Raw genomic sequence first — 19,597 nt, 5'->3', positions numbered from 1 at the left:
TGGAGGAGGAGGCAGAGTGAAACTGGGGTGGGGGAAGGGACCCTCCTCCAGCTGCCTATCCCCCTCTCATGATTTTGCCTTCTTCTACTACACAGTGCTTTCCCCTTACATTCCTTCTTCACCTCTCCTGCCTATCCCCTCCCAGCTTCCCCTCCCCCACCTCTTGGTCTTTCCTCTGATTGTTTTTTAACCTGACACCCACCAGCCTTCTCCTTCCCACCCTCCCCCAGCTTTATAGGGCCCCTGCCCCCTCCCTCTTCAGTCCTGACGAAGGGTCTTGGCCCGAAACGTTGGCTGTTCGTTTCCACGGATGCTGCCCGACCTGCTGAGTTCCTGCAGCGTGTTGTACGTGTTGATTTGACCACAGCACCTGCAGTGTACTTTGTGTTTCGAATTCTTAAAGTAGCTTTTATATATTGCGTCTCCTTACAAATATTGTCTCAATGGCAATCTTTTAAAAAAGACACTTATCAACTAACCATATCCGTTTAAATTACATCTACATTAGTTACTTAGTTTTAATTTGGACCTTCCTTTGTTGAACCTGTTGCGTGAGGCTCACAACGCTTTTGTGATCACGAATTCTTCGTTCGTGAATGGGCTTTTCGACACTTGTTGACTTCCTGAATTTAGATACTTATTTCCCGCATTGCTACTTGTTAATCCGACACAACGCCAGAGATAAAGTCTTTATATTGGGGAAACTATTTATGGAAAGGGAGTTGTTGGTGAAACTCTAATTTGCCGACTACTAACCGCCCTTCCTTGGCCACTGACACACTCCGAACAGCGTGACTGTTCCCACAGTGGAGGGCGCGCTGCTTCCTCGGCTGGTTTTTTGGGGCTCGGCTTGCTCTGATTGGTGGCTCTAATGTCAGTCACAGATAATCGACTTGCTGATTGGCGAGCGTACCGGGCCGCGGTGGTGTCAGGTGCAGATAAACCGGAAAAGAGTTTGGCAACGAGTACCTGACTTCAGGTAAAGTGAACCGACAACGGCCAGAATGGCAAAACGCTCAGTGGGACCGCGCAACCTCTGCCAACGCCTCAGTTATATGTACCTCAAATTCACGCTGGTCGCGTACGCCACCTTCTTCTGGGTAAGTGTCAACTGGCAGGGGCGGCAACTCGTGTGAAGGGAGGGAGAGCGCTGGATGTGTATGTGGTGCTAGGAAAACCCCATGTCCAAATGTTAACAGAGCACCCGAACTTCGGGAACAAACTAGATATTAACCAGAGCCATCTCTTTCCTAACAACTATTCCATCTGAATTAGTTTTCCTATGGCCCCGCTCAACTCTTGTTGAAATACGTATCCATGCCTTTGTTTTGAGCAAACTTAACTGTTCAACATATTGTGCAAAGTTCAGATCATCCAAGACTTTTGCCAGTATTTTGTCATTCGTCACCTGCTTGCTGGCAGACTTGGTTAGTAAAGCGATAATTTACAAAATTCTCACCCTTTTGTTTACACGTCTCTGCCTGGCTTGCCTCATAACGGCACAGAAGGATGCCTTTCGGCCCACCATGTTCATGCTAGCCACTGCATTGGTCCATAATCCAGCTTACCTTCATAAAGATACGCAACCTTCTTTCCCTCGGTGGTTCAAGTGCCTGTCTGGATTCTGCTTAAATGTGTGAGAGTATCTACCTGTAACAGGTGCTCAGGTGGTGCATGCCAAAGGTCATCACATTCTGTGTGTAAAGATATCCTCATACCCCCAACCCCAGATCCCTTCTAAGTCTCTCCTTTAAACCTCCTACCTCTCGCGTTAAGCCCAAGGGGAAAATATTCTTATTATCAAATTGAGAATCAGGTTTAATATCACTGGCATATGTCGTGAAATTTGTTGTTTTGCGGCAGCAGTACATTGCAATACATATTTTAAGACACTATAAGTTACAAATACATGTACGTATATAAATATATTAAATACAGTAAGTAGTGCAAAAAGAGAAGAAAAAACACTGAGGTGGCGTTCATGGGTTCATTGTCCATTCAGAAATCTGATGGTGGTGAGGAAGAAGCTGTTCCTGAAATGTTGTGTGTGTGTCTTCAGGCTCCTGTACCACCTCCTTGATGGTAGCAATGGGAAGAGGGCATGTCCTAGGTGATGGAGGTCCTTATTGATGGATGCTGCCTTTTTGAGGCATCTCCTTTTGAAGGTGTCCTGGATGCTGGAGTGACCAGTGCCCATGATAGGCCTGGCTGAGCTCACAACTTTCTACAGCTTTTTCCGATCCTGGCCCTCCATACCAGATGCTGATGAAATCAGCTAGAAAGCTCTCCATGGTACATCTGTAGAAATTTGCAAATGTCTTTGATGACATATTAATTCTCTTTAAACTTCTATTGAAATATAGCCACTGTCAGGACTGCTTTGTAATTGCATCAATACATTGGGTCCAGGATAGATCCTCAGAGATGTTGTCACCCAGGAACTTGAAACTGCTCACTCTTACCTCTTCTGATTCCCTCATTGAGGATTGGTGTGTGTTCCTTCAACTTCCCTTTCCCGAAGTCCTCCATCAGTTCCTTTGTCTTACTGACAATGTGTGCAAGATTGTTGCTGTGGCTCCACTCAACCAGCTGACCTATCTCACTCCTGTATGCCTCCACATCACCACCTGTAATTCTGCCAACAGTAGTTGTATCGTTGGTAAGTTTATAGATAGTGTTTGAAATGCGCCTAGCCGCATGGTCATGGGTGTGAAGAGAGAAGCAGATCTGCCAGGTCCTTCACCTGAGAACCGCACGCAGGTGCCAGAGGCCGTGCACTCGGAGGTACTCGAGGGTCCGCTCCTCACTCCTCTCTGGTCATCCAGGCACATGATGGACTCTGTATTTTCTACACTGCTGGTTCTGGTGGCCCAACATGATATATCAGTTCATCACTGTCTGCCCTGAATATGTCCAGTTCAATTCCTCCAACCAGTAGCCCTCTGGGCTCCTGTGGTCCCTACCAATCCTGTGACGCCCAAGGTCCCACATCACCATGGATTTCATGATGGGTTTGCCACCTTCCAATGGGGTCATGCTGATCATAACAGTGGTGGACCAGTTCTTCAATGTGGCCTGCTTCATTGCCATCTTCCAAACTTCTGTCAGCTGTTAAGATGGAGGACCTGGTTCTCCAACATGTAGTTTGCCTCCGTGGTTTCCCCAAGGACATTGTGTCAGACTGGGGCCCACAGTTAGTCTCCCGCTTCTAAAGAGCCTTCTGCTCCCTCCTTTGCACCTCAGTGAGTTTGTCCTCTGGCTCTTTCCGATTGACCATTGGTCTGTGGATGATAGCCAATCTGCAAGTGATGGTTTCTGCAATGCTTTGCTGCCTCTAACCCTTCCACATGAAAAATGTATCTTCTCTGGGCCGAATTGTCCCACAATCTACACACCTCCTCAGCCTTTGAAGTGTTTCATAGATACCAACCCCCACTCTTTCCCCTCAGAGGAGCCAATGGTGAAGCTCCAGGGCCTGATGAATCCAAAGGAATGGCAGAGACTGATACGGTTTGGCATTAGCGGCATCGCAGGAGTTGCCATTCAGCATTGAACTCAATGTAGGACTGTCTTAGGGACTCCAGCTCCAGATTTTCCCTTGGGGTTTACTCCCAAAGCCTTCCCCATGAGTGGGTAGAGGTACAATGCTGTGGAAGTTTGAGATCAGAGTTTTCCCTCTAGATGAGCTGCCAACCACGGTTGATGAACCCCATCTGCCTGAAGAGACTGGTTTTAAGGCACTAGTAACCCACCTTTGCCTCTTCTTCTGTCAGTAGAAACAGTTCTGCTGGGCTTTGTAGCTAAGCCACATGTGAAGGCCAGGAGCTGGACTTAGTTGTCAGAGGCTATTTGAAATGCAATGCATTAGGAGCATATAATGGGCAGTAGGAGCTTATTCCCACTATCACCCCTGGCTATAACAACCTTAAGGAACCAGGGTGTAGGATGTAGTGCCTGGTCGACTGGAAATGGCTTGGGTGCTGCCCAGTTTCATCTTGGATTCATCACTCGTCAAGGAGTTCCACTGCACCTCAGCTTTTGGGTGCTGACTGTGGGGGTGGAGGGAGTCCTACCTCCCGGCCTCCACCCAGCTAACAGAAGTCACCAGCCGCTCTTTGTCCAACTCATCACCTGCAGTCTATTTAAACCCAGCTCTCATGCACAGTCCCTTCCTCACCCATTGACCCAATCAGCCTCAACCATTTGCTCCTAGCTTTCAGTTACCTTGTTGTGTTAAGTCTCTGTTCTGGCTTGTTATTCTGCAGTTTATTATTAAAGTTACAGTTCACCACTATATCTTCTCTGCTGCTCTGCATTTGGGGAAAGCCTCTTCTACATTTCCTGACCTCTGTACTCTTGATCGTGGTTTTAATCACTGTGTTGCTGGTAATCTGGCTTTCAGATTGCAAGGCCTTCAGGAATACCTTCCATAAAACTTTACAACTTTCTTTCCTTCTTTAAGATGCAGCTTAAGAAACTTAACACCTCCTGGTGTATCCTGATGAATTTTTACTCAGCCATCATTGACAGTGTTGTGACCACCTCTGTCAGTGTTTGGTTTCCTGTTGCCTCCTCTCTCTTCATGTCCAGTTTGCAAAAAGTGATCCACTCATCAAAGAAGATCACTGTCTCTCAGCTACTGACATTAAAAGTCCTGTTCACTGCCCTAGCAAAGAAAACAGCTGAAAAAATTACTGCTGACTCCATCCACCCTCATAGTCACCTATTCACCAAATTGCCATCAGAGAGACACTACAAGTCCATCACCACCAGCACTACACACCATCTCCAAAGCTTCTCTCCTGTAGCTATCCAGCTTCTCAACAATACTCGGGTATAATATCCTAATTGTCCCTGCACAACATTTATTAAATGGTCTTTCCCACTCTCCTTGTTCTGTTGATAATTATTGAGTCTTTTCATATTCATTTAAGTTTGATTCTTGGCATTGTGCATGTGACTATTCAGCTCAGCAGGTCAGGCAGCATCCGTTGAAATGAGCAGTCAATGTTTCGGGCTGAGACCCTTTGTCAGGACTGAAGAAGGAGGGGACAGGGGGCCTATAAAGAAGGTGGGGGGAGGGTGGAAGGTGAAGGTGAAAAACCAATCAGAGGAAAGATCAAGGGGTGGGGGAGGGGAAGCAGGGAGGGGATAGGCCGGAGAGGTGAAGAAGGAATGTAAGGGGAAAGCTTTATGGTTAGTAGAAGGCAGAATCATGAGAGAGGTGATAGGCAGCTGGAAGAGGAGGCAGGGTGAAAGTGGGATGGGGGAAGGGAGAGGGAGGGAATTACCGGAAGTTGGAGAATTCGATGTTCATACTAAGGGGCTGGAGACTACCCAGACGGTATATGAGGTGTTGCTCCTCCAACCTGAGTTTGGCTTCATTATGGCAGTAGAGGACGCCATGTATGGACATATCCAATGGGAATGTGAAGCAGAGTTGAAGTGGGTGGCAACTGGGAGATCCTGTCTGTTGTGGCGGTCGGAGCAGAGGTGCTCAACGAAGCGATCCCCCAATCTGCGTCGGGTCTCACTGATGTAGAGGAGGGAGCACCGGATGCAATAGACAACTCCAGCAGACTCACAAGTGAAGTGTTGCCTCACCTGGAAGGACTGTCTGGGGCCCTGAATGATGGTAAGAGAGGAGGTGTAGGGACAGGTGTAGCACTTAAGCTTGCAGGGATAAGTGCCAGGTGGGAGATCTGTGGGGAGGGACGTGCGGACCAGGCAGTCCTGGAGGGAACGATCCCTGCGAAAAGCAGAGTGGGGTAGAGAGGGAAAGATGTGCTTAGTGGTGGGGTCCTGTTGAAGATGGCAGAAGTTGCGGAGGATAATGTGTTGGATCCGGAGGCTGGTGGGGTGGTAGGTGAGGACAAGGGGAACACGGTCCCTGTTGTGGTGACGGGAGGACGGGGTGAGGGCCGAAGTGTGGGAAATGGAGGAGATGCGGGTGAGGGCATCATTGATGACGGCAGAAGGGAAACCATGATTCTTAAAGAAAGAGGACATTTAAGATGTCCTGGAACGGAAAGCCTCATCCTGGGAGCAGATGCAGCGGAGATGGAGGAACTGGGAATAGGGAATAGCATTTTTACATTTGGCAGGGTGGGAAGAGGTATATTCAAGGTAGTTATGGGAATCAGTAGGTTTTACAGCATCTGCAGTGTACTTTGTGTTTGTACGTGTTGATTTGACCACAGATGACCACAGTGTACTTAGTGTTGACTATTCAGCTAATTGCTCATGGCTGTTTGCTTATTATCTTGTAAATTGTTGGTTGTTAATGTGTTGTCTGTTATGTTATTGTCCTGGGTTTTATGCTTGGCACCGAACCGCAATCAATTCTGTTGTGTTCCACATACTGGCAATAAGGTGATTCTGAAAAGCTGCATCCTTGATTGATCATCGAGTCTGAAATCTCTTCAGGTGGTTTTCTTTGTTAAGCACTGGGATGTTTTCCTTCATGCAATGCACCACATGAGCACACAGTGTTGTACCAGGCACATCCTCAGACTTCATATTGTCCCATGGCAGGCAAGAAGAGAAGAAATTAGATCTTTCATTTTCACAACCTTAATATACCCCAAAGACACTTCATTCAATGATATACCGGTAGTTACTTTTGCCAATTAGGAAACACTGCTGTCAATTTGCAGGCTGCAGGTTTCTACAACTTTTAACAGCTGCTGAGGTGACATCAGAAGCAAAACTTGCTACTTACACCAGGGATAACTTCCCTGCCTTTCTTTCCACAATCAGCTGATTTTGTCTATGCTTTTCAAAAGGCAACTGTTGACTGTATCATCTGAGAAGTCCCATGCTGGTAGTACAGTGCTCCTTGAACTAGAATATCAGTCTAGGTAACATGCCCCTGAGTACAGTAAGGAAGTTCTGAATCTTGTGACTCCGATGTGAAACTGTTAACACTGAGATAAACCTAATGCTCGTAGGGTGTCACCAGAACATCAATGAGGCATATAGGAAATTGAGCGGATCCTGTTCTCAGTGAGCTGCAATGGGACTGAGTTAATATGAAATATTGTTATAATTGATGATGTCCTTTGTGGGGGTATGGCTATTATAGAGAGTGTAGTGTTATTGTGGTGTTGGTGTTATGGAGCCAAATGTCAGTTCATCGACAGTGTCGTTCATGAAACATCGACCATCCCTTCGGTTTCGTGCATAGCTTGATGCACTGTTAGTATTTTGTTGCGGATTCTTGCATATGTAGTCTCTCTTGTGTTGCTGCATCTTACCTGTAGATTAAGCACTGGAAATGATGATCTTCCTTGCGGTTATAGAGATAACACTGCTCCCTCCCATCCCCGATGTGAAGAGAGGTGCAAGTGGTGCGAGTTCTTCTGAAGACCATAACACATAGGAGCTGAATTAGGCCTATTGAATCTACTCCACCATTCCATTATGGCTGATTTATTATCCCTCTTAACCCCATTCTCCTGCCTTTTCCCCATAACCTTTGAAACCCTTACACCCTGTAATCGATATCCATCTCCTTGTTGGCATCGAGGAAGAGGTTATTTGCCTGGCTCTTCCTCCTGCTCTCTGAAGGCTGTCTCATCATTGTTGGTGATGAGCCCCATCAGTGTTGTGTCTTCAGTGAACTTGATAATGTACTTACTCGGGTGTTTGGCCGTGCAGGCATGTGTGAGCAGAGTGTACAGCGATTGGGGGGGGGGGGGGGGCACCTGTGTTGAGGATGATGGGGAGGGAGCAGCGGCTGTGCATCCTGGCTCTGGGGAGTCTGTTGGTTAGGAAGTCCAACGCTCAGTTGCACAGTAGTGTACTTAGACCAAGCAGTAGAAATTTGTTCTCCTTGATCTGTGGGACAATAGTGCTGAATGCTGAACTCGAATCCAGAAACGGCATTCTGGGGTACTGTCCTAGTTTTCTAGGTATGTCAGGGCCAGATGCATGACAGATGCTATGGCATCTGTCGTGAAGTGGTTCTGTTGGTAAGCATATTGGTGAGTTCCGATGTGACAGGAATAGAGTTTTTGATATATGCCCTTAACAGCCGTTCAAAGCACTTGATGATGTTTGACATCAGTTCCACTGGGCAGTAGTCATTACGTTCTAAAGGTGTAGAGTTCTTCATGATGGTGGTGTGTGGGGAATGCAGCCTGAATGAGTGAAGTGTTGAAGACGTCCATGAAGATGCCATTGAATTGATGTGCACACTCCCTGAGTACTCGGCCTAGGATGTTGTAGGCCCGGCCACCTTACGGGGGTTGACTCACTGCAGAATCTTTCGCGTGCCTGCTGCTGTTACACAAGTGGTCACTCACCTGGGAGAGGGGCAGCTTTCGTAGCTGGCATTGTGTCTCGAAGCATGCATAAAGGTTGTTTAGAGCATCATGGAGGGGGGCGTCACTGCTTCAGTCCATGCTGTTTCTCCTTGTGTAGACTGTAATGCCCTTGACGCCCAGCGACATACGCTGGGATCATTATCAGAAAGGCGTTCCTGAACTTTTTTGTGAATAGATGGTCTTTGCCCCCTTGATGCCTAAGATGAGGTTTCTCCTGTCTGCTGCACTGAGAGCTGTTCTGTCACCAGATTTGAAGGCTCCATCATGAGTCTTGGAAGATGCATTCTTTATCCTGATACAATTTAGAAGATGAAGGCTAATAATATATAATAATGATAGTTTGATTAATGTTTTGTAGGCATCAAAATATTAAGCCGTGATTTTAAAAATTCCATAAGCATGCTTATTGTGTGAATAAATCAGATATTGGTAAATTCATCCTCATGTATATCTGATTTTATATATAAATTATATAATATATTTTGTGGATATCAATATGCAGAGTGACCCGAGAAGATAGAAGCGAACTACCTTTTTGAGTCACCACTGTCCTTCCTGTGATGTCCATTAGAGAACTCCAGCATTTGGCAATATTTTCAAGTGAGGATAGTGATGACTGAATGGTGTGTTCTCTTAGGCTGGTTACCTCCTTTGTCCTGATGGTAAAGGTCTTCAATTTCAGAGTATCCAAGATAAGTAATTACAAAGTATTTGTGGATGATGTACAATGCACTGGCAGTCGTTTGCTTAGCCCTGCTTAAAGAACTTCTTGAATGTTGTAGGGTCACACACGTCTTCGCAAATGGACGTATCATTTTGAACAAACTTTTAGAAATCTATTTAATGTTTCATTACATTGCTTGGATTTGTTTGGTCCTGTGGAATTCTTCTGTGATTTCACACTGAAAGTACTATGTTATTGCAAATTACTGTTGAGTTGCTGTACTGCACTCATGAATCATACATATTGCAGCCAAAGTATAAGTTAATAACGGGAGGAGTGGACGCTTCAACAGCCAAATGAACCAACTGGGAGTTACAATAACTATAATTCTCTTTCCACAGCTGTTGCCAGAGTGCATTTTCTATTTTTATTTAGATTTCCAACATTTGTATTTTCTTGATAACAGTGGTTTTGGACTCGGAGTTCAGGATTCGTGCTGAAGGTTAATAAGTGCTGTTGATGGCAATGCCTTTCAGACAAGAGAGTATTCCGCTATAGCTCTGACATGCCCCATGTTACTGAATAAAATGCTGTTTGATTGTTAAGAGGTGACTCATTCACTGCAGAATTCTCAGTATTTAATTGCCTTTGCAATCAATATTTTTGAAGGCTCTACTTTTGAATGCAAGTTTACTTTTTAAAGGTCAGGAATTCAGTGATTGGAAAACAATTGATGGTCAAAAAGAAATAATTTGTTCCTGTTTGGATTTATGTGACAAGAATTTTACTTGTTAGTTTACTCACCAGAATTACAAATAGAAACATATGATGCAACCTTATTACTACTTGAGCCAATAGAAGAAAATTAACTTTGAAATCTATAAAAGTTATCACAATTTTTCATTGAGTCTATGGGACAAAAAATCCTTGTAGAACAAATTGCAGTTCAATTTTCCTATTCTTCCCCCATTACCTTACTTTATGCCTTTTCAGATTCCTTTTTTAAGTTGCTGAATGGCTAGTTTCCACCACCCTTGCAGACATTTAGTTAATATTATAAATCACTCTCAGCATAAAAACTTTTCCCTTATGTTCCCCTTGGATCTTCTGCCCATCAGCTTAAATCTGTGTTCCTGCTTATGAAACATCCACTAGTAAGAGAAGCTTTTTCTGTATCTAAACTGGGATCAAATCTCCTCTCAACTTTCTGTGTTCAAAGGAAAGGATATTTCCAGTTTCTCCAATCTGATCTTGAAGCTATATTTACCCATCTCATTTCTTATTATGGTATTTGTGTTCTGGACCTTCACTGCTGATGACATGACTATTATTAGCAGAATCTCAGATGTACAGGAGTGAGGTAGATCAGCTGGTTGAGTGATGTTGCAACTAAAACCTTGCACTCAACATCATAAAGACCAAGGAATTAATTGTGGACTTCAGGAAGAGGAAGTTGAGGGAACACATACCAGTCCTCACCGAGAGGTCAGCAGTTTCAGGTTCCTGGATGTCAACATCTCCGAAGATCTGTCCTCTGCCCAACATATTGCTGCAGTTATGAAGAAGGCCTCTCATTAGGAGTTTGAAGAGAATTGGTATGTCACCAAAGACTCTAACAAATTTATACAGATAGAATGCTGCTCACAGTATAACTCTTTGCAATATTTGGCGGGGCACTGCAGAGGATTGGAAAAAAGCTGCAGAGGGTTGCAAACTCGCCCTGTCATGGGCACTAGCCTCCCCAGCATTGAAGACATCTTCAAAAGGTGATGCCTCAGAAAGTTGGCATCCAACATTATGAGGCCCCATCACCCAGGATGTGTTCTTTCCCTATTACTGCAATCAGAGGCGGTGTACAGGAGCTTGAAGACACACACTCAATAATTTAGGGACAGCTTCTTTCCCTCTGCCATCAGATTTCTGAATAGATAATGAACTCATGAAAGCTACCTCACTATTTTTGCCTATTATTTGCACTATTTGCTTTAATTTTTTAATATTTCTTATTGTAAGTTGTAGTTGTAAGTTTTCTGTATTGTACTATACTTGTGTTGCAAAACAACAAATTTCATGATATATATCTGTGATATTGAACCTGACTCTGATTCCTTTATCGATAACCAGAATTACGAAGAAACGGAATTGTAAAATTCCGATCATTCTGTATGAAATTTCATTTTCTGTTAATTTCCCTGTTTGCTCTGCTAGCCCACCAGGCTTTCTTCACAGTTTACCACATCACATGCTTGATGACACTGCAAATGTTTGAAAATTTACTCTGTATTTTCATATCTAAGTCTTTTATGTATCATTTGTTGTGTTATTGAATTTTAGAAAAGCCATTGTTCCAATGTTACCCTCATTTAAAAAAAAATCAGTTTAATTGATGACTATTTACCTTCAACAAAGCTCTTGGCTCTATTAACTGGACTTCTTCAAATGCCTAGTAAATTTTATTTGATTTATTGTTTCTTAAACTTTCCCCGCCGCTGATGTTAAGCTGACCCACCTATTCTTGTCGGGCTTGTCTATACACCTGATTTTGTTCCTTTGTATCAAGATAGGATTGGAAGACTATGGAAAGTTGCCCCTTGATGCTAGTTGATTTTGGTTTCATTTGAGTTTCTTGTTGCCATACTCAAATGATATAGACTCAAGAGACTGCAGATGATGGGATTTGGATCAGCAATCTCCTGGAGGGAGTTCAGTGGGTTGAACCCCATTCACGGGAGGAAAGAAATTTTCTACAGTTCAGATCAAGACCTTGCATCAAGACCGTTGATGTTTTCAGGCCGAAACCCTGCACCACGGTTCTGCTGCTGCGGTTTGACCAGAAATGTCAACAATTCCTTTCTTTCTGCAGATGGTGCTTCATCTGTTGATGCTTAATGCATCTATGTGCCTTTCACCTTGAGCTGAATCTTAACTTCCGTAACACAGGAAATGGAAGTGAGAGTTTTGACATCAACAGGTGGTAGATCTGAAATTCTCTGCAGTGTGTTTAGCAGAGGCAATGCAATGCAGCTGTTGTGACTAATTATAATACTGTACCATAAGACACAAGACAAAGGAGGAGCATTAGGCCATTCCATCTTGGCTGACTTATTGCTCCTCACAGCCCCATTCTCCTACTGTCTCCCTGTAACCTTTGATATCCAGATGAATCAAGAACCTATCAGCCTCCATTTTAAGTGTACTCAATGACTTGGCCTTCACTGCCATCCATGGTAATGATTTCCACAGATTCACCACCCTCTGACTAATGGACAAGACCCTGTATGAAGACAGTTTATTCTACTTTGAGGCTGTGCACTCTGGTCCTAGACTCTCCCACAATTGGAAACATCCTCTCCACATCCACTCTACCTAGGCCTTTCAATATTCGATAGGTTTCAATCAGATCTCCTCTCATTCTTCTAAACTCCAGCAAGTACAGGCCCAGAGAGCCTTATATGTTAACCCTTTCATTCCTGGAATCATTCTCATGAACCTCCTCTGGATCCTCTCCAATGCCAGCACAGCTTTTCATAAATACAGGGTCCAAAACTGCTCACAATTCTCAGTGCAGTCTGGCCAAAGCCTTGTAAGGCCTCAGCGTTATATCCTTACTCTTATACTCTAACCCTCTTGAAATTAATGCTAACATTGCATTTGCCTTCCTTACTACCGACTCATACTGCAAGCTAACTTTTAGGGAATCATGCACATGAACTCCTGAGTCTCTTTCCACTTCTGATTTTTGAATTTTCTAACTATTTAATCTACACCTTTATTCCTTTTACCAAAGCACATGACCATACACTTCTCTACACTATATTCCACCTGCCTCTTCTTTGACCATTCTCCCAATATCCTTTTGCAGACTCCTTGCTTCTCCACCTATCTTTACATCGTCTGCAAACTTGGCCACAAAGCCAAATCAATTATCCAAATTGTTGACATATAACAGGAAAAGAGCCAGCTTCAATACTGACCCCTGTGGAACACCACCAGTCACCAGCAACCAACCAGAATAGTCCCTCCCCTTAATCCCACTATTTGCCTCCTGTCAGTCAGCCAATCTTCTATCCATGCTAACAACTTTCCTGTAATACCATGGGTTTCTACCTTGTTAAACATCCTCTTGTGAGGCACATCGTCAACTCTTTCTGAAGATCCAAGTAAACACTACCCACTAACTCTCTTTTATCTACCCTACCTGTTATTTCCTTAAAGGATTCCAGCCAATTTGTCAGACAAGATTTCCCCTTCCCCTTTTTTCTCTGTATGGCTTTTTTTTCATCCGTTCTGGTGGTTTTTAAAAGCTTCCTAATTTTGCTATATTATATGGCCTTTCTCTTGCTTTAATGCTGTTTTTGACTTCCCTTGTCAGCGATGATTGCCACGTCTTCTCATAGAAAAGCTTCATCTTTGGGATATATCAATCCTACACCTTCCAAATTGCCCCCAGAAACTCCAACTGTCATCCCTGCTAGTACCTCCTTCCAATCAACTTAGGCCAGTTCCTCTCTTTCTCATGCCTCTGTAATGTCCTTTACTCCACTGTATTACAGATACATCTGACTTTATCTTCTCCCCTTCAAACTGCATGGTGAATAATATCATATTATGATCACTGTATCCTAAGGGTTCCTTTACCTTGAATCTGATTTGATGAGAGTTCATTACATAACACCCAATCCAGAGTTGCCTTTCCCCTAGTGGTCCAACCACACTGCTCTAGAAAGCTATCTTGCAGGCATTCTATAGATTTGAGCGCTAGCGCCAACCTGATTTTATCTATCTAACAGGAATTTATTCATTATGTCCAGGAAGGTTTTTTCTAACAATATGTAGATGGCCCTATTAGAGACCATGTGCAGCATTTCCTGTTCGGAATGGAGGCTGGTAACAAACAGAAACGGGGGCAAGTACATTGGGACCAGTGACCATAATTTTAGATTTAGAGATGCAGCAGGGTAACAGGCCCTCATGAACCAGCAAGCCCGCGCCGTCCAGTTACTTCCATCTGACAAATTAACCTGCTAACCCGCAGGCCTTTGTAACATGGGAGGGAACTGAAGCATTCAGGGGAAACCTTTGCAATCGCAGGATGAACACACAAACTCCTTGCAGGCAGTGGCAGAAATTGAACCCTGGTCACTGGCACTGTTGTTGCTTTACGCTAACCTCTGCACTAGGGTGTTGCCCAACTTCCGTAATTCCATTATTTTTAAAATAGTTATGTAAAAGATTGAACTGTTCCACACATTAAAGTCCTAAATCAGGGCAAGGCAAATTTTGAGGGCGTTACACAGGAATTTGCAAAGGTTAATTGGGAGAGGCTGTTAACAAGCAAAAGCCTGTCTGGCAAGTGGGAGTCTTTTAAAAGTGCAATTAGGAGAGTTCAGGGACAACAGATTCCTGTTAGAGTGTAGCGGGAAATCAGGAAGAAGGAGCAGGTACGTGGCAGGCTTAGGCAGTTGGGATCAAGTGAATTCCTTGAGGAGTGTCAGGGATGCAGAGCCACAACTAAGAAGGGAATTGGGAAGGCTCAAAGAGAACATGACATGAGATAACCTCATCAGATAAGGTAGAGAATCCTTAGAGATTCCATTGGCATATTAGGAGTAACTAAGGGAAGAATAGGTCCCATTAAGGCAACTGTGGTTTTCCTTGTGTGGAGCCATGGGAGATAAACAAAGTCTTACCTGAATACACTGAAGAAGGTTCACAAAGGTTACAACAGGTTCTAGATCAACCGGAAAAGTGAGGCAAGGAATCACAGATGGAAATTAACTCGAGGCAACTGTAAAGTAATGTACCTTGGGAAGATAAAACAGGATAGGACATACACAGTGAGTGATAGGGCCCCAGAGAGAACAGAGTTCCAGGGGTATAAGTACATGGTTCCCTGAAAATGGTGACACAGGTAGACAGGATGGTAGAGAAGATGCCTGTCATCATTGATAGGGACATTGAGTCCAAGAGTTGGGACATTATGTTATAGCTGTATAAGACGTTCATGAGAACACATATTGGGCGCGGTTTTGCTTGCCCAAATTTAGGAAGACAGTGATTGAGATAGAGATGGTGCAATTCGTATAGACAGCCAGTGACTTTTTCCCCAGGTGGAAATGGCTAATATGAGGAGGGAGGGGCATAATTTTGAGGTGATTAGAGCAATGTATAGGGGATGTCAGAAAGTAATCTTTTTACACATAGCGTGCTGGGTGCATGGAACACACTGCCGAGGTGGTGGTCGAGGCAGATACATCAGAGGCAACTCTTAGATAAGCACGTAGATGATAGAAAAATGGAGGTTATGTTGGAAGGAAAGGTTAAATTGATCTTTGAGTCTGTAAGGTCAACACACATAGTGAGCCAAAGGGCCTGTAGATACTATAGTGTTCTATGTTCTGTTTTCCAAATGATTCACAAGGATCTTGCTGGGACCTGAGAGACTGGATCGGATGGGAGTGTTTTCCCTGGAGTGAAGGAGGCTGAGGGCTGCCCTGATTAAGGACCTTGTATCTCAACATTTCAGGAACAGCTGCTTCCCCTTTACAATCCGATTTCTGAATAGACATGGAAACTATGAACACTACCTCACTACTTTTTTGTTTCTATTTTTGCACAACTTATTTAACTATTAAATATATAATATTAGTTAAATTAAATATGTATATTTAAGGTTTTCCACTTAGAGGGTGGTGGGTATGTGGATCAAATTGCCAGGGCAAGCGGGAGAGGCAATTACAATTGCAATGTCTGAAAGCTATTTGGATAGGTACGTGGATAAGAAAGGCTTAGAGAGCAGTGGGCCAAATGCAGGCAAAGAGGAGCAGCTCAGGAAGGCACGTTGGCCCGCACGGACAAGTTGGCTTGACGTGCCTATTTTCCTGCTGTATGACTACAAATGGACTAGCTGTGTGAGTGTCCAAGTGCCTATGAGGTCAGCCACTTTGATGCACGTGACAGAGAAACAGAGTATTGTTTGTTGAATGGTGAACAATTGGTTAGTTTTAATATTCAAAGGGACCTTTGTGGGCTGTGCACATGAAATTAAAGTCAACACACTGGCACAACAAACCACCAAGTAGGCGGATGTTGTGTTCACTTTCATTATGAGAAGGTTTCACTACATTGAATAAGGAAATGTTGTTGCATTTGCATCAGACTTTGATGAAACTGCACCTGGAGGATTTGCACATTTGGTTAGGTCACAGCTAGCGTACAGGTCCTCGGGTCAGAAATCAGGAAGGACATGATTGCACTGGAGAGGATACAGAGGAGGTTCACCAGGATGTTGTCTCAGATTTTTCTTTTCATCCGGAGGATAGTGAGAATCTGAAACTCTGCCTGTTGCAAATGCTCTCACAGCAACTAATGGAAGTGCTGCCCTCTCCCTACCCCTCCCCAGCTCCAGGTACCTGGACTCAGATCTGACCTGGACTCAGCTGTCTGAGAGGTGTACAAGTTTTCCCCAAGAATGTGTGCGTTTCCTCCGATGTTCCGGCTTCCTTACACATCTCAGAAATGGTCAGTAATGGTCCTCTGTAAAATGCCCCTGATAAATCCTCCAAATCTAATTTTGATTGTAACATTCAAGATGATTGTCAATACCTTCAAATTCTTCATAGTTTCTAACTTCAAGTACTGAAATCCTTTCATTTTCACTCCCAGCCATTTCCGGCATCTCCAAGCCTGAATGCTTGAGCAAAACTGTTACAAATTGTCTTACTGCTTATTTCTCGCAAACTATCAGTGACAAAAATGCTGCTTTTTGAACACAACCAAATGCGTCTGATACTATTTAAAAATTGTTTGCTGTAGTGTCTAATGGCCACACAAATACATGCAGCCAACACCAGTTAGAAACTGTTCAGAGAGAGTCTCCCATCCCCATTAAGCAACATATCATGCCAAAAATAAAAGAGAATCCTGGCAATTTTATAGATTAGTTTTTGTTCTTTAAGAGTTGCCCCAAATAAGCAGCTGCCCAATTAACTAGAATCCACTGTAATCATGCCCTTTAGTAGAGGGAATAAAGCTGTAGACTATTTTCTAGACAGGGGAGAGAATTCAGAAATCGGAGGTGCAAAAGGAGGCCTAGTGCAGGATTCCCTGGAGGCTAACTTGCAGGTTGAGTCAGTGGTAGGGAAGGCAAATGCAACGTTAGCCTTCATTTCAAAATGACTAGAATAGAAAAGCAACATTGTAATGTTGAGACTTCATTAGGTTTTGATCAGATCACACTTGGAGTAAGTTGAGCAGTTTTATCTAAGAACGAATGTGCTGGCATTAGAGAGGGACTGGCGAAGATTCACAAGAATGATCACAGGAATGAAAGGGTTAACATATGAGGAGTGCTTGATGGCTCTGGGCCTGTACCTGCTGAAGTTTGGAAGAGTTGGGGGGGGGGGGGGGGGAAATCTCATTGAAACCTATTGAATATTGAAAGGCCTAGATAGAGTGGATGTGGAGAGGATATTCCCAAAAGCAGGAGAGTCTAGGACCACAGGGCACATCCTCAGAATAGAAGGACATGTCTTTAGCACAGAGGTAAGGAGAAAATTCTTAAGCTAGAGGTGGTCGATCTGTGGAATTCATTGCTGAAGAGGCGAAGTCATTGGGTATATTTAAAGTGGACGGTGATAGGTTCATTCATTATGTGCTGTGTCATATGATGCGGGCGATCATAGTCTTGGCCATGATTGTTCTTGGCAAATTTTTCTATAGACATGGTTTGCCATTACCTTCTTCTGGGCCATGTCTTGATTAGTAAGGACATGGGGAGAAGGCAGGAGAATGGGGTTTGAGAGGGAAAATAATTAGCCATGATGGAATTGTGGGGCAGACTCAATGGGCTGAATGGCCTACTTTGGTTCTATATCTCATGTCAAGGGCGTTAGAATTAGAGGACATAGGTTTAAAATGAGAGGTAGAAATCTATAGGAGATCTGAAGGGTATGTTTTCTGAGGTTGGTAAATGTTTCAAAAGAAGGGCCAGAGAAGATAGTAGAAGCAGATACCATTGCAATATTTAATAGACATCAGAATAAGTATCGGGGGTAGCAAAGAATTTGGGAGGAAATGGGCCTAAGGCAGTGAACCGGTAGCATAGATAGGCATTACAGTCAACACGGACGCGTGGGCTGTCAGGGCAGCAGTTGTTGTGTTCTGGATCTCACCATTCCAGCTGGTTACTCGTTCCTCTCTGACCTCCTCTGGACAAATGAGATGCCATTAACGACACCTTTAGGCTCATGCACTGTCACAAAGGAGACTATTGAAAAGAAGCAGTGCAGCAGAACCGAGGATGCCTGGGCACCAGAAACAGATGAATATTTTCAATGCACTCTTATAAAGTGTATAGGTTGGTCAGTGTAAAAGTGAATTCTGATACACAAGTAGTTAGAAGCAACTGACTAGTTAACAGGCCGGTAAATTAGTGGTTAACAAAAGTGATCAGATTGAGTTTTTTTTCACTACTACTTTTGGGTTTTCAATAGTTAACAGAAGCAGAAGCCAATTTAATACCAACATCCTGAGATCCTATCTTGAGGTGGTGAAAGGGTTGGTGCATGTGATTACAGGAAAGAATGGTGCAGTTTGAAAAGTTTAAGAGTTTTTAAGAGCTCAGCATTCAAATGAATAACAAGATACATTCATTTCAGAATTAACCTAGTTACTATGAATGAGTCACAGAGTCAAAGAATCTTTACAATGTGTAAACGGGGCGTTTAGCCCAACTCATCGTGTGTTATTCCCATCTACGAGCACTTGGTCATAGTTTCTGGGTCTGGGAGATTCCAGTGCTCAGCTAGAAGCCTCATAGCTACTGTCAGTGATTCTTCTTCCAACACTCTGTCCAACAGTGTGTTCCAGGCACCTGCTCATCACTCTCTGGGTCATAAAGGACACCTCAGGTTCCCTTCTGAATTTCTTCCCCTTACTCTAAATCTGTGTCCTCTGGTTTCATCCACTTCTGACAAGGTGAATACTTCCCTGCCGTCTAACCTACCTCCACCCTGCACAGTTTAGCAGTCCTCAGTCATGTGATCTTTGTTCCGGGGGAACAGACTGAGCATCTCCCACTTCTCTTTATTACTGAGCTGTTCCTTGTCAGGCCCTTCTGCCTCCTCCCCTTCGTGTGGCCCAGAGGCAGAACCACACACTGAGCCCTGACCGAAGTTTCATAACGCTGGAGAATAACTTCCCTACCTCTGTATTCATTGGCCCCTGATGAAGGCCAGTATTCCATATGCCTTCTTACCTATGTGAAATACCTGTTCAAATGGTTCCGTTTATTATCAGAGGATGCATACAGCAAACAACCTGAAATACTTAGTCTGCGCGGACATCCACGACAAATAGAACCCCAAAAGAATGAATGACAGAAAAACATTAGAACCCCCAAGCCCCCTATCCCCCATTCCCCAAACAAACAGCATCAATCTCCCCCCTCCCCACCACCCATTTCATCAGAAAACCATCAGCACCCACTAAGCAACAGCACAGCACACAGAGAGACCGTGATCTGCAGTCAACAAAATCTACTGAGTACCCGACAGTTTGACTTGTCACAGGTTCTCCCTCTCCCACTAACAAGAGACTGTGAGGT

At 43.9% G+C, this 19,597-nt stretch overlaps 1 protein-coding gene across 1 annotated transcript in view; it reads left to right on the top strand.

Annotated features, from left to right (window-relative positions):
- The first annotated feature begins 897 nt into the window (after positions 1-897).
- tspan15 (tetraspanin 15) overlaps positions 898-19,597 on the top strand; it is a 131,202-nt gene continuing 112,502 nt past the window's right edge. The window contains exon 1 of the mRNA XM_073026799.1: positions 898-1,100. Within this exon, the coding sequence (XP_072882900.1) occupies positions 1,005-1,100 (96 nt within the window). The 5' untranslated portion in view covers positions 898-1,004. The remainder of the gene's footprint in view (positions 1,101-19,597) is intronic.

The sequence above is a fragment of the Hemitrygon akajei genome, chromosome 23, assembly GCF_048418815.1.
Source record: "Hemitrygon akajei chromosome 23, sHemAka1.3, whole genome shotgun sequence".
Lineage (NCBI taxonomy): Eukaryota > Metazoa > Chordata > Chondrichthyes > Myliobatiformes > Dasyatidae > Hemitrygon > Hemitrygon akajei.
Note: the sequence above shows the minus strand (reverse complement) of the source record. Positions and strands in the feature narration are given on the sequence as shown.